General features: G+C 33.4%; 1 protein-coding gene across 1 annotated transcript in view; it reads right to left on the bottom strand.

Moving 5' to 3' along the window:
* Positions 1-15,667, bottom strand: part of LOC108736387 (neuroendocrine convertase 2) — a 101,175-nt gene that overhangs the window by 53,871 nt on the left and 31,637 nt on the right. The window contains exon 2 of the mRNA XM_025973419.1: positions 7,343-7,459. Within this exon, the coding sequence (XP_025829204.1) occupies positions 7,343-7,459 (117 nt within the window). The remainder of the gene's footprint in view (positions 1-7,342; positions 7,460-15,667) is intronic.

Here is a 15,667-nt window from a genome sequence, read left to right as displayed (position 1 = left end):
AGAATGTGGATGGAGGCCCCCCTTAATAGGTTCCGACATTGACGTAAGTTAGCTCTTGTTCCCCATGCAACCTTTTTTTTGTCAATTAGAAGAAAGTGTGTAAATATATTTTGCTTGGTGGAGTCTACTGTTTGTTTTATCATTGCTAGAGAGCTTCGAGCTTTCTCATAATCAACAGTCTCCTGCAACCCCTGGCTGAGTTTCCCGAGATAAATTTGATTTTTTATGGTTATCTTTTGATTCTTTGCTTTGGTAAAGTAGCGCCCGGGCTTTGCTTCTTTTGGAATTATGGTAAAATCTTACTTACTTAACTTTACTTAATGTTGATAACGTAAACTTAAAAATAACAACCAGACATAAATTACGTTATTCAAGTTTAAGAAATTAAATAAAATACAATATAAACTCTCAATAATAAAGCCCTTCATAATTATAATACCCTGTATAATATAGATTGTGAATATTGTTGAGTTTGACTGGTCTATTTCTTATCCAAAACGAAGAAATACATCCCCTTTAACAGCAAACATGGCGAAAAAGACTTGCATATGAATAACAAAAACTTTGCTTAATACATGTGTTAGAAAAAGGAATGGAAGAATTTCATGTATGCTTGTTTGTGGGAGATCGTCACACCCTAGAATTATGTTTCAGGGGAAAAATAGCATTAATTTGAGTGTATGTGTGGTGAACAGATGGGCAATGAATATTTGACTTGCTAGGTATGTGTTGGAGAGTAATTACGAGTGGTTTCGATCATTGGAGTCCTTAAGTCTTTTTTGGGGTACTTTGGATAAAGATTATTGTATATTATCAATAGTGAACGAAAAATTTACCAGAAAGTAGACTTAGGAAAAGAATAATTTATTGAGTTACACTTATGGACGAAAATAGTAGAAGTAAAGAAGAACGAAAAGGACCTATAAAAAGTTGGTTTAGAGAGGACAGATAAAGGAGGAAATGAAAATAAGAAAAGCATGCAGTCTGGAGGAAGGAGAAGGACTTAAAAAAGAGACAATAAAAAAAAATGTTAGTGAGATGGACAAATTAGATGTGTTAATGAAATTGATAAAAGAATTAAAAGAAGAAATCCAAGAAAAATAGAAACAACGTGATAAAAAAAACAAAAAAATAGAAAGATACAAAAAAAAAATAAGGGAAAAATGGGAGCATAAACTAGATAAAATGCAGGAAGAAAATGAAAGTATAAAGGAAAAGATGAAATGTCTGGAGAAAAAGANACTTCTTTTATTAATATCAATACTTTCAGAATATTTACATAAAGAATAAAGTACACTAGTTGGTTATTCGGTTGCGCCCCCTCCCACCCCCCAAACAGGATACTTCGCCATGGGGCCTCAATGCTATGTTACTATTAATCTCTGGAACTACTGAACCGATTCTAAAACTTCTTCAATTGATCAAAAGCTAGAATATTCCTGCTTAAAATAGGCTATTATCGATTTTATTTTTCGTCTGGCCTTAGCATTTGATGCATTCGCACGAAAAATCATATTGCTGTCGCATTCGTCCCCAGTTCGAGCGACAATGTTTTCATTCATTCTCGTGAGAACGCGGCGTATGGTTCTGGCTTGTGTCCAATTTCACGCATTTTAGCATCTGCCACTTTCTATACTTGTTGCACGAAGTATTAAAGGACGATACGTAGGTAGGATGCTGTTTGTGTCTGTGGTATCATAGCTAATCAATTAATGACTCGAGCTTGAGATGGTTTATTTGGTTCCAAGGGCTAGATTTGTGCGAGTGTTTTTAAAATTTAAAGTTCTCTACAAAATTGAATGGTTCTTGTTACACATGTTTAGACGTGATCATGATTGGATATTTGGAGTTTGTAACGTTTTTTGCGAAAAAACCTGCTATTCGTCGTATGAAAATACAAATTTTCCTGTGTGGAATAATATTTTGGTTTTGAATTGACACCTGTGGACATTCGGAAATGTTAAATGAAGATGACTGGGAGTTTTCTGACATTTCAATATTTGGTAAAGATGTTATTATCCTGTTGGCGGTTACACCACTCAATTCTTGATTTTAATAATGCTGGAGATCATATTGTCAGTTACAACTTTCTCATTGTCCTTTGTACTTTCTTTATAAAGGTCCTTCATTTTTTGATATTTTGGTTTTTGAATTCTCTACAACCGGCTGCTACTATGTTGCTTATAAGGAAATTTTTTATTGCGCTAGGTTGCTTGTTTTTCCTCTTACATGGGGTTTTTACCTTCTGCCTCTTCAAGATCTTAGTAATTGTCGTTCTGGTAGCCTCCATCCACATTCTGAGGAAAAGGTTCCCCTTTATAGGTTCCGACACTGACGTAAGTTAGCTCTTGTGCCCCATGCAACCTTTTTTTTTGTCAATTAGAAGAAAGTGTGTAAATATATTTTGCTTGGTGGAGTCTACTGTTTGTTTTATCATTGCTAGAGAGCTTCGAGCTTTCTCATAATCAACAGTCTCCTGCAACCCCTGGCTGAGTTTCCCGAGATAAATTTGATTTTTTATGGTTATCTTTTGATTCTTTGCTTTGGTAAAGTAGCGCCCGGGCTTTGCTTCTTTTGGAATTATGGTAAAATCTTACTTACTTAACTTTACTTAATGTTGATAACGTAAACTTAAAAATAACAACCAGACATAAATTACGTTATTCAAGTTTAAGAAATTAAATAAAATACAATATAAACTCTCAATAATAAAGCCCTTCATAATTATAATACCCTGTATAATATAGATTGTGAATATTGTTGAGTTTGACTGGTCTATTTCTTATCCAAAACGAAGAAATACATCCCCTTTAACAGCAAACATGGCGAAAAAGACTTGCATATGAATAACAAAAACTTTGCTTAATACATGTGTTAGAAAAAGGAATGGAAGAATTTCATGTATGCTTGTTTGTGGGAGATCGTCACACCCTAGAATTATGTTTCAGGGGAAAAATAGCATTAATTTGAGTGTATGTGTGGTGAACAGATGGGCAATGAATATTTGACTTGCTAGGTATGTGTTGGAGAGTAATTACGAGTGGTTTCGATCATTGGAGTCCTTAAGTCTTTTTTGGGGTACTTTGGATAAAGATTATTGTATATTATCAATAGTGAACGAAAAATTTACCAGAAAGTAGACTTAGGAAAAGAATAATTTATTGAGTTACACTTATGGACGAAAATAGTAGAAGTAAAGAAGAACGAAAAGGACCTATAAAAAGTTGGTTTAGAGAGGACAGATAAAGGAGGAAATGAAAATAAGAAAAGCATGCAGTCTGGAGGAAGGAGAAGGACTTAAAAAAGAGACAATAAAAAAAAATGTTAGTGAGATGGACAAATTAGATGTGTTAATGAAATTGATAAAAGAATTAAAAGAAGAAATCCAAGAAAAATAGAAACAACGTGATAAAAAAAACAAAAAAATAGAAAGATACAAAAAAAAAATAAGGGAAAAATGGGAGCATAAACTAGATAAAATGCAGGAAGAAAATGAAAGTATAAAGGAAAAGATGAAATGTCTGGAGAAAAAGACTAGTGGAAAGGTACAGAAACTGGAAGAAAGATTGAACAAATATAATGAAGTAAGCGGAAAGGGATGGTTCAAGAAAGGACAACTTAAAAGAAAAAGTCAAGGAATTGGTAATAGGGAAGCTGGAGATAGAGAAGCAAATACAGAAGTAAGCAGAAGAAAAGAAGAAAGAAATAAGGAGATTAAAAATAGAACTAGAAAACAAAAGAAGGGAAGAAAAAACTGAACCTGATAATCTTTGGAATAGAATAAGAGAAGAATAAAGAAGAAACGAAGTTCGAAAGAGAAGATGGGATTGAAGGTAGATGTGAAGGAAGTCTGGAAAGTTAAAAAGAAGGTATATAGGGCAAGAATGGAAAAGTGGGAAGATAAGCTACAGGTAATTAGAAATTGTAGAGGGGGGGCTTAGGGGGAGAAGGTTTATATAAGAAATGATACGACTATGGAAGAGAGAAGAATACAGAGGATGTTGGAACATATGGTAAGAGAGAAGAGAAGAAAGAATGGGGGTAAGATGGTCAAATTTGGTTATGGGAAGTTAATAATAGATGAGGTGTGGAACCAAGAAAAAGAAGAAACGGTAAAAAGAAAAGGAAAAGGGACATTTCGTTAGAAATAAGAAGGTATGTTGGGGATAATGTAGGGAAAAAGAATAGAAATAAGAATGTAAAGTGTAACTTAACAGTATGATAGATCATTTGTTGGTTGATTGTGAAGTTGCATAATTGTAAAATAACCAGTTTGACTTAATAAAGTTTAAAGAAAAAGGAATGAGAAAGTGATACCACACTCAACCTAATATCGTAGAGTTTTATCATTGTCTAGTATTTAAAATTTTATTCCTATTTACATCTCCCATCCTTAACTATTTGCGAACTGTAATTTAATTTAAGTCTTCCTTAGCCCGTCTTCACTCACATTCGATATCTGTAACAGCCCTTCATGTCTCAGAAGCTGTTCTTCCATCCTATTGACTTACATAACGCCCTCTGCTCCCCAACTTTTTTCAATACCTTCTCATTTCTAATAGCCCGGGGGAGCCCGTATACATTTCACGTAACCATTTTAAGCAATTTCGTTCAGTTTCGACTGAAGTGTCAGCTGGCTGGTAGCGGTGGAGGCGGCTGTTAGAGGGTTAAAAACACGGGAAAAAATTCGTGACATTAAATCATTTTAAGCAACCTGAAACTTTTATAATGAACATTGAACACTGTCAGCTGGCCGGGGAGTGGTGAATTATGTGCCAGTTATGGTCTAAATAGGTCCAAAAACACGAATCAATAGAACCATATTAGTAGTTTGAGGTTCGGGTGGATAATAATCGTGATGAGTAAAACTGGTTTTGGTCTTGGCGAAAATGCAAGAACAAGACTAAGACAAAAACTGTCTTTATACTAGTAAGACCAAGACCAATACCAAGACCAAGACTTAAGGAACAAGACCAAGACTAAAACCAAGACCGAACGAACAAGACCAAGTACACAAGACTAAATGAAAAATTATTACTTCAAATGGATTTATCAGTGAGACTATTTAAGGATGTTTGGGAGGTATGTCAAAACGCTACGAGACAAATAAAAATTTGGAAGAACGTTCCTCATTCAATTCTAAAACTCCTGTAAAAATTACAAATCGATTCACTAAACCGTTAAAAAGTTATTGAAATTTTAAAAAATTGTAATTTTGCAGTTTATGGAGATTCGTTGACCGAACATATTATTAACAGAAAAAAAGCTACCAGAAATTTCAAACTTTTATAATAAGTAACTTGAACTCTGGAGAATCACTTTAGCGTAAGGTTATTCAAATTCACTAAATGGTTATCGAGGAAAAAATGAAAAATTAGCTGAAAATCTCGTTTTTACTTGATAATATAATGATAATATTTATAATTGTCTGAAATAAATGCAATTTTAAANCGTAACGCTTTCCTTAAAAACCTTAGCTTAACTGAACGATACGATTCCTACACGGGTAAATTTGATTTTTGATATACGAAACCACCTAAAATGGTTACATGAAATGTACACGGTCTCCTATAACCATACAACGTTTTCTATCCACGATATTTTCATCATTTACTTCACTTTTACTAACAACCTTTTCGAATTTCTAAATTAACCGTTCGCGAGCGCAGAAGTGACTTCTGCTTGTTAAAAGCAACTCGACTCTCTATTATACAAGCTGTTTTTGAAATAACTAGCAGCTTTCAAAGGTTTTAACTAGATCTAATAAGAAATCGCATGGTGAGAAATGTGTAAACGGATAATAAAATTGTTTGAAAACGAGAAGAAGGTACAGTCTGAAATTGTTCCAGAGTGTAAATTGGCAACATATAGTCAAATTTCAATAATAGCTAAGCAGCCATACAGACGGAGAATGTAAATAATGACAGTTGTGGAATAATTAACGTTCATTATTCTGTTTTAACCTATAACATCGGCACACTGACCTACCGCCAATGACTTCGATTGACTACATACGTTAAAAGAACAAAAAACTACTGACTGCAACAAAAACATTGTCAATCACGCTAAATGTATTAGCCTAACAAATAACAAACAATGCCAGAGTCAGAATTACAAAAGAAATACAGCACGGATGCTGCCAATTACCATTTAATTTCCTCGCGTGGCCCTACCAGGGTCGGACTGGTCCTTACCTGTAGGTGGTTTCAAATACGTTTTTCTCGAAAACGGCGAACTTTTAGACCGCCAAACATTTACTTAATTTTATTGTTTTATAGCACCCTATTACCTCCTGCAAGCTTGCTAGTTATTTCAGGAACACCCCGTATAATAAAAAAGTAAGCATGCTATAAGTACTTCTGAAGTATTTATAAGTATATTGCATGGGGGAATACCAATGAATGAACTTTTTGAGTTCTAAACAAGTAATAAATAAAAAGTAAAAAGTAAAGCAAAAAACAGCATCTTAATCTTGTAATAAAGTAATAAGTAAACTTTTTTGCTGTTTATTTTGTTGTAGCCAAGTTCCTATAGAGTCCTTCCATTTCTATTTGATTTTTACTCTTGCCATACACAATAGGTATGAGTTAGTGGGTTGGCCTTTGTGGACGGTGTACACTTGAATTACGTGGGTCGTATTTTATTTTTTCCTGTTTTCTGTTTAGAAAATAGCTATTAAAAGCTTTCATACCATGGAACNTTCAAATACGTTTTTCTCGAAAAGTTCGCCAAAAATTTACTTAATTTTATTGTTTTATAGCACCCTATTACCTCCTGCAAGCTTGCTAGTTATTTCAGGAACACCCCGGATAATAAAAAAGTAAGAATGCTATAAGTACTTCTGAAGTATCTATAAGTATATTGCATGGGGGAATACCAATGAATGAACTTTTTGAGTTCTAAACAAGTAATAAATAAAAAGTAAAAAGTAAAGCAAAAAACAGCATCTTAATCTTGTAATAAAGTAATAAGTAAACTTTTTTGCTGTTTATTTTGTTGTAGCCAAGTTCCTATAGAGTCCTTCCATTTCTATTTGATTTTTACTCTTGCCATACACAATAGGTATGAGTTAGTGGGTTGGCCTTTGTGGACGGTGTACACTTGAATTACGTGGGTCGTATTTTATTTTTTCCTGTTTTCTGTTTAGAAAATAGCTATTAAAAGCTTTCATACCATGGAACATTTTGAGCAAAGAGAAGCCAAGTTTCTTTGAACTGAATATATTTTTTAAATATACTCCGATTTATCGAGGGAGGGAAACGAAAATGAAATAACAGCATTACTGTTTTTATACATACTCTGAATTTCTGAAAAGCCATAAAAACATTCTTCCTCTAATTACGTTTTTCTCTACGCAAATATTTGAATTATATCTGCTAATACTATGGAAGAGAGAAGAATACAGAGGATGTTGGAACANGTGGTTGATGAAGTGATATTCCCTACGCGAACCCAAAACCTGAAGGAAAAAAAACTCCTTTTATTTCGTAACAAGAGTCAGAGTTTATAAAGCTAAAAATGAGCAAAAGAACTTGCCTAATACAAATTTATAATCCATGATTTTTATCTAAATTTACTATACAAGATTAAAATGACTAGCGTGATTAAATAATGATAATGGAATAATAAATAACATAGACTAACCAAATCATGGTTTAAGGGCGATTATTTCCGACGTAATATACGACGCAGAACCCAAATTTGAATTCGGAATTGCTTTAGCAATTGAAGATTTTAAGATCTCCTAACCTTTAACTTCAAAAAATCCATTTTAGTTTTTTTGAAAATATTACTACGTAGAAACGGCTATGACAGTAGTCACTTCCAAAAAGTATCGTTACTAAATTAAAATATTGCCCAGCCCATGAAGATATTGAGATAGGTACCTTAACCTCAAAATCTGATTGATTATAATAGAACCTAATTTATTTTGAAATTAGAATATCTCGACAATGCGCTTGGGTCCCTTTTTTTATTGTAACTTGTGCTTCGTACCCCGAATGTCCAAGATCCGTAACTGAATTAGAGCTGCAAAGCTGCTCTTGTGGATTCTTCTGCTTTCTGGATATAATCGAATAAAACGGTAAAGTTATTATTTGTACCCTTTGGAAGTTTCATTTCAGCAACAGAGATATTGATCTGGGACCTAACAATAAGTATCTAAAAATAACTTGAAAACAATTTTTTGACCGGAGAGCTGTAGCTGTATCATTTTTTAAGTATTAAGTTATTTGTAAACACAATCATTCGGGTCATTTTGTGGTTTCAGGGCTTTCAAATTGTAATCACCGCTTGCTGTCATTAACCTTAAACGTAGGGGATATCTTAATATCGATGTTGTTTTCAGGGTTGTTTAGCTCTTAACTGGTGGTCTGGCTGAAACTTGAAACCACAGTAAATGATAAGAGAAGATATCACGTACAAAAATAATGAAACGTCAAATGTAATTTTCTATGAAAGGTCATGGGTTATGACAAAAAACGACAAGAATGAAAGTCAAGGTTTCAAAAGAACGTTTTTGAATTAAAGTTCAAGGGAAGAATTTAGATAGAAAAGGATATTGATAAGACATTAATTCTTAATGTAGTTTCCTTACACTAAGATGCAAAAAAATCTTATTTCCTTTACTATAACTATTCTTTATTAAATTTTAAACTACAAGCTTTTGAACTGATCATCTTAAAATATGTGAAAAGACACTATTCTTCCCTTATCTTGGACATTCGCTAAGTCGAAAAATTTAAAATAACTTTAATGTAATGCATGGGCGTAGATAGGTAATCACAAAGGGATGGGGCACCCCCTCCCTCTAGCAAGCTCATTGGTCCCTTTCTGGAAAAGGCTCTTAGCATAAACTTACAGCTATTGAAAACCTGCTCACCCCTAGCAAAAATCTTCCGCCCATGGCGTAACGTAACAGGTCAATTGAAAAGTCCCCGGCCTAAAATAGTAAAACACATTTTTTTTTGCAAAATTCGTTTTTTTTATTCAACATAATTCCCTTCAAGGGTGATACACTGATTATAGCGATCCTCCAACTTTTCGATACCATTTTTGTAGTACGATTTGTCCTTTGCTTCAAAATAGGCCTCAGTTTCGGCGATCACCTCTTCATTCGACGAAAATTTTTNTGGATTATTTGTAATATATATTCAATTGTCTTCTGTTTTTTCCCAACTTGATGTGCTCCAGGATACTAATAAGGCAGTTCTTTAGTTATTAGTTATTATGGTGTCGACTTGAGCCCACAATCGGGGACCTAATGCACACGTACGTGTAGAACGCAAACAAAAGCAAAGAGAAAGATCAGGCAATAAATACATTGAAGTGTAGTTCTTAAGCTTCAAAATAATAAACCATATGTTTACTTTTTCATATAGTCACCCTTAAGAGTAACATTTCTTCTAACAAGTAACAAATTTTCTCATTCTGTCACTGAGAAATTCTTCCGACTTTCCTCAACCCTGGACTTGATAGTAGCCCTCACCTCATTGTCCGAGGTGTAATAATTAACTTTGAAACCTCTCTTAAGTACAAAAAAAAAATTAGAATATTAGAAGCAACCTGAAGTTTGAATCTACTCTACACTGTCTTTATTTCCCCGATCTTGCGCCCAGTGATTTTAACTTGTTTTTTTCTTTACTCAAGAAAAGCCCCAAAGGAAATCATTACAACTTGGACGTTAAGGTGAAGGCAGCTACCCACTTCTGAAAAGGCCTAAAAGATTTTTCTGACGGAATAAAAAAACTTGTTATTTGTTGGGAGAAATATGTTACTATCCAGTAACTATGTGGAAAAACAAGTATACGAAGGACTAACTGAAAATCATATGGATTTAGTTCTGGTGCCGCCATCTATGTGTCAGGCCGGGGACTTTTCAATTGACCCTAGTATTTCAAGAAATTAGTGCTACTTTATAGTTCCAAGGACGAGTTAGTGCTATTTGCGAAAGTATCATTTGCGAACAAATGAGATTTAGTGCCACTTGCGAACAGCAATAAGTAGCCGTGGGTTGACCTAGAAATTATAGTTTCATTTGCGAACAGACAGAAAGTTATTTAGCCTCTGTTATCTAGGGGTTCCATCTATTCGGAGTATATCTTTAGTAGGTACAGGTACATCTTCCTCCCGTGCTCGTTTTTTTACCGGAAACAATCCTTTCTTTACTTCAATAAGAGCCATATCCGGCTTACAAGCATGTGGTGTGACTGATATTACTTCATCACACTTGCTCTTTAACATTCCTTTGCACTGTTTTTGTTTTTCTCTAATACATAACCAAGTGATAACACCTCTGCTGTTTTCACGACACTTTCGATATTGATAACCATCGTAGACCAAGGAAGGCTTTCCTTTTGCTGTTTCGATAATTTCCATTTTCGAAAAATGTAACGTTAAGCCGTTAAGGTAACAAATCTTGACTTTACTTCTTAAAATCGCAAGGATTAATGTTATATATTTTGAAAAACCTAACTGTAAATAGGGTTACTACTATTATTATGTTATTGGTTGATAATTTATTATTACCTAGTTTTTAAAAATAAATAGCTACCTAATGATTATGATTGTTATTGTTCCGGTTCATCAATAACATGTACAGTGTATAAAACTTTTACTATTTAGAAATTTTAGACTGTTCCTGCTGTGCCTTTGAGCCATTGATAGACAGGCAGTTCCTTTAAATTTATGACGTATAGCTTTATGACAGTTGTCCCTCGATATTCGGGGCACACTGTAACGAATCTGATTAGTTTAGGATTGTAATTTTTGTATATAGCTCCAGAACCGACCTTTTTCCTTTACCTAGAATTTCATAACGCCTACCACTTTCCAATTCCTAGTCTCAACCAATAGTAGTCACCACCCCACTTACCCCTTGTATATAGATTAGCTTTAAATACTTAGACATGTAGTATATAGATAGTATTATTGATAATTCCGTTATACCAGTAAAGTATTATTGATAATTCCGTTATACCAGTAAATTATTATTGATAATTCAGTTATACCAGTCAAATATTGATTCTTTAGTTATACCAGACAATACTGATTATTCAGTAAAACCAGTAAATATTAATTCATCCTTTAAACCAGTAAAAATATATTCATCTTTATACCAGTTAATTCAGATTAAGAACCAAACATAACCAATAAACCGATAATCAAGTTTGTGTTCTTATTATTTCATCTAACTAACTACGCAAATTTAATTAGGCGCGTAGTCCGTCTAAATCAAGACGGGACATTACAGTTATTATTGTTGTTTATCGGAACATCGTTTCATTTCTATTAAAGAGACAACCGAAATAAAAAAAATGTAGTTGTTCACAAATGAACTTATAATTATTAGGAGCACCTGGATCTTAATACGAGTGTTCGCAAATACCACCAAAATCTGATTGTTCGCATCTGAAACGTTCGCAAGTAAGACGACACCTCAAGGACCTACTGTAAAAGTATAAAATTTTTCATTTGTAATCTCGTTGATCAAGATAAAGGAGTTGCAGCGGCAATATTAAGGCACTTTTACCAGTCCAAAAACAGTAAAAGGACACGTTCACCATATTATGCATTTTCGGTCGTACGACAGAAAAAGAAGAAATACTGATAATGAATTGTCTAATTTCTATGTTCGATGAACGTTTTACCTTACTAACCTGTATATGAATACATGGAGTGCATGTGCACTTTTTTCGTAAACGTTTGTTCGACAGGCAGTGCTGTTCAAAACCTCACAAATTTAGAATGTATTTAATTTCAGTGAACGGATACGTTTTAATGTAAAATAATTAGTCAATCGCAATTTAAAGAGGAAATTAAAATATTTATGGGTTTTAATGAAGGACTTTCTTTTGACTAAAATAATATTTTGAAGTGGATTATTTGTAATATATATTCAATTGTCTTCTGTTTTTTCCCAACTTGATGTGCTCCAGGATACTAATAAGGCAGTTCTTTAGTTATTAGTTATTATGGTGTCGACTTGAGCCCACAATCGGGGACCTAATGCACACGTACGTGTAGAACGCAAACAAAAGCAAAGAGAAAGATCAGGCAATAAATACATTGAAGTGTAGTTCTTAAGCTTCAAAATAATAAACCATATGTTTACTTTTTCATATAGTCACCCTTAAGAGTAACATTTCTTCTAACAAGTAACAAATTTTCTCATTCTGTCACTGAGAAATTCTTCCGACTTTCCTCAACCCTGGACTTGATAGTAGCCCTCACCTCATTGTCCGAGGTGTAATAATTAACTTTGAAACCTCTCTTAAGTACAAAAAAAAAATTAGAATATTAGAAGCAACCTGAAGTTTGAATCTACTCTACACTGTCTTTATTTCCCCGATCTTGCGCCCAGCGATTTTAACTTGTTTTTTTCTTTACTCAAGAAAGGCCCCAAAGGAAATCATTACAACTTGGACGTTAAGGTGAAGGCAGCTACCCACTTCTGAAAAGGCCTAAAAGATTTTTCTGACGGAATAAAAAAACTTGTTATTTGTTGGGAGAAATATGTTACTATCCAGTAACTATGTGGAAAAACAAGTATACGATTTATGATGATAAATTGTTGTTTAAATCAAAGCAATACTGGAGTTAAAAATACTGACTGCGGTTTTTTTAATAAATACAGTACTTTTAATCCCAATATTGATTTTATTTGAACAACTGAATACAAAATAGGGAAACAATTATCAATAAAGTACTTAAGAATTATACTTCAAAGTACTTTTTGTCCGATATTCCTATTTACCTTTTTTTCGCGTTCTACACGCATGTGGCATTAGTTTTCAGCTTACCCTTGTATTTCTTCGGAAAATCGGACAAAAGAGATACGAGAACATTTGAATTGATTTAAAGAAAACAAATTTCAACCTAAATTACCGGAAAAGGATCTACATTTTCGTTTATGGTTTCACTTTTTTCATATCATAATTAGTACGGTTCAGTTTTTTTTTAATTTGCGAGGACAGGGGACCACTCTTATGAGGATTTGGGTATCCTTGTTTTGTCTCCATATTGATCTCTAAAGATTGCGGATCAATAATAGAATTTTACTATTTATTTTAATATATTGAATTAAATAATGATGAATCAAACAAATTGTAAATAGAAAGAAAACGAAGTTAATTTCGCCAATTGCAGACCAAAATTTTATTTGTAATACTCTTCATTTTTGTAACATTACAATGACGTTTCGACCATTGTTTTTGATCATCTTCAGGTCGTCAGTAAAAAATGGAAACGCAGTTACATAGTCAATGTTTTTCACATAAATAAATATAATCAACAATCAAACAAACAAACACTGTACAAAAACGTGAGACATAACGAAGACAAGTTAGTCAGTTGAAACGTCGATTGAGACTAAACAAATTGTAGGTATTTAAAATTAATTGCACCCAGAACATAGTTAATTTTCTTTTTTTTTTCGGTTTTTGTCTTTTACAAATGTTATTTAAGGTTACTATGCTTACTTGGTGAGTTCGTAAATTGTCTGGATAGTCTACAATGTACTTACAATTAGTATCATAAGGTTACGATAGGAGAAGACAACAGTCACGAAGTGTAATTCATAAAAGGAATAAGCTCACGCACTCACTTCGTCAGTGTTGCATTCTTCTACCGTAACCTTTTAATCCTTAGCATATCTGTTAGACCAAGCATTTGAACAGTTTGTATACTATTAAATATCTATGTAGTTTCCAAACTAGCCAAGCAAGCATCAAATATGTAGATATATATGTATGCAATAAAGAAAAGGAAAAGTCTTCTTTTTTCTCTCTCGTTACCTGCGTGTATTCGTTTTTAATTTTAGGTAAAAGTGGTTTTTCATTTTTTTTTTTTTCATGAATATTTAATGAACATTATTTTGTTATTTTTATGAGAAAGTAGATCCTTCAGTTCGAATAAAAGTGAATATAAAATAGCGAAAAGCAAAAATGTCACGTAAATTCATTTTTCGTTTCTAACGGTCTTTTCGATTATGCTTGGATTCGATAAGAACTGAGTTAGCATTCACTCTGTGCTCGGGAAAACGGTTTCACAACAAAATTATCATATCTACTCCGAAGCTTTTTCATGTCCAAGCTGAAATATTCAAGAGCATTCAAATTAGCATGATTTAAATTTCACGAATGGATAAATAATGTAAAACTTCACTACCACGAGCTTATATTTAGATTGTCTATTACGTAAGGAAGAAGATGGTAGATACCAATTGTTTTTCACGAAGAATCAAAGAAGGATATGCAGTAACCTAACCTAGCCTAGGTATCGCGCGAATAAAAAAATATAATTTAAGTATACTGAAGTATAATACATTTAATAAAAAAAATGAGAATTTCTTAAAAAATATTTATTTATTATTTTGTACTGGAAAGTCGGTGAAATGGACCTCAAGGGCCGCAGCCTTTGTTTTGATTTGTATCTGTTATTAATGTTATGGAAATAATCGGTATTTAATTGTAAAAAGTGAGGAAATAACAATTACCTCATAATGTTTTAATAGTTAAATAAAAAGATTGTAGCTACCAGTAACCTTTAATTCAACACAAATTGTTTATACAATTCGTGTAATTACCATGGGCGTTACCAAGAATGAGCAGGACCAGCAGCTGCCCCCTACCCCCCAATTAGCGCCTCAAAAATATTTAAAAATTAAAATTGAAATCGTTAACCTTGTGGCGACAACGCCATACAATGGAAGTTTAGATGAAACTTGTTTAGAAAAAAAATTGTAAAACAATTATTTTAAAAGACATGCTTCAAATATTTATAAAAAAATATACCTATACATCCGAAAAGCAGTGTATTCAAATTCATTTCTTTAAATCATTACTTCTAGGAACAACTTAATCGTTACCATTAATCAAATCATCGGACCCAAAAGGTACCTCTCGGACGCCGTCGCCGTCTAAATATTCGTCTTCAGCGACCCTAAAAGCCCCCGAGTAAATAATTTCAATCGATTTTTAATGAATCTAAAACATAAATCCTAGAGGCGACGTGTATGATCGTCGTTTTGGGCCCCCGGTACCCCGGAGGCCGTCATCAACTACATATTCGTATTCAGCTACCCTCAAAACCCGCGAGTAACATAATTGGACTTATGTATTTGTATGATTATTGATTGACTTGCAATTTTTTTTATAAAAACTTTGCAAAGCATACATACATATAAAACTGAATTTCTTATGCACACATGTACCTATTTTGGAAGATGCATTGACTTCTTATGTTCATAAAGGTTATATATGGTGTTACGAATCCAATGCAAAAAACCGCATCTCAATCTTATTGCACAAAATTCGAAGGTTCACTGTTTTATTTCGTCGACTACATGGTGGAAGGTCACCTCAATGGTTTCTACGATGATGAGTGTTTCAGTATTTTGAAGTACTTTCAAAAGCTATTAAATATCACCGACTTTTAAAAAATAGTAAGGAAAGTAGAAAATACTACAAATGGCGCAGTAAACGCCATCTGTAGCACGATGCTACATTTTAGGATTACGTATGCTCCAACAAGATCCACTTGTGTGGATATCTACTTGCTGAAAACGAATCCCGGCGTAGCCAACCTCAACGTGATAGGCACGTTAGCTTATAATCGAATAAAATAATTCGAAGTGGTCTGTATTCTGTCGACTCTGCCAGACGGATCG

Source organism: Agrilus planipennis, unplaced genomic scaffold, assembly GCF_000699045.2.
Source record: "Agrilus planipennis isolate EAB-ADULT unplaced genomic scaffold, Apla_2.0 scaffold149, whole genome shotgun sequence".
NCBI lineage: Eukaryota > Metazoa > Arthropoda > Insecta > Coleoptera > Buprestidae > Agrilus > Agrilus planipennis.
Note: the sequence above shows the minus strand (reverse complement) of the source record. Positions and strands in the feature narration are given on the sequence as shown.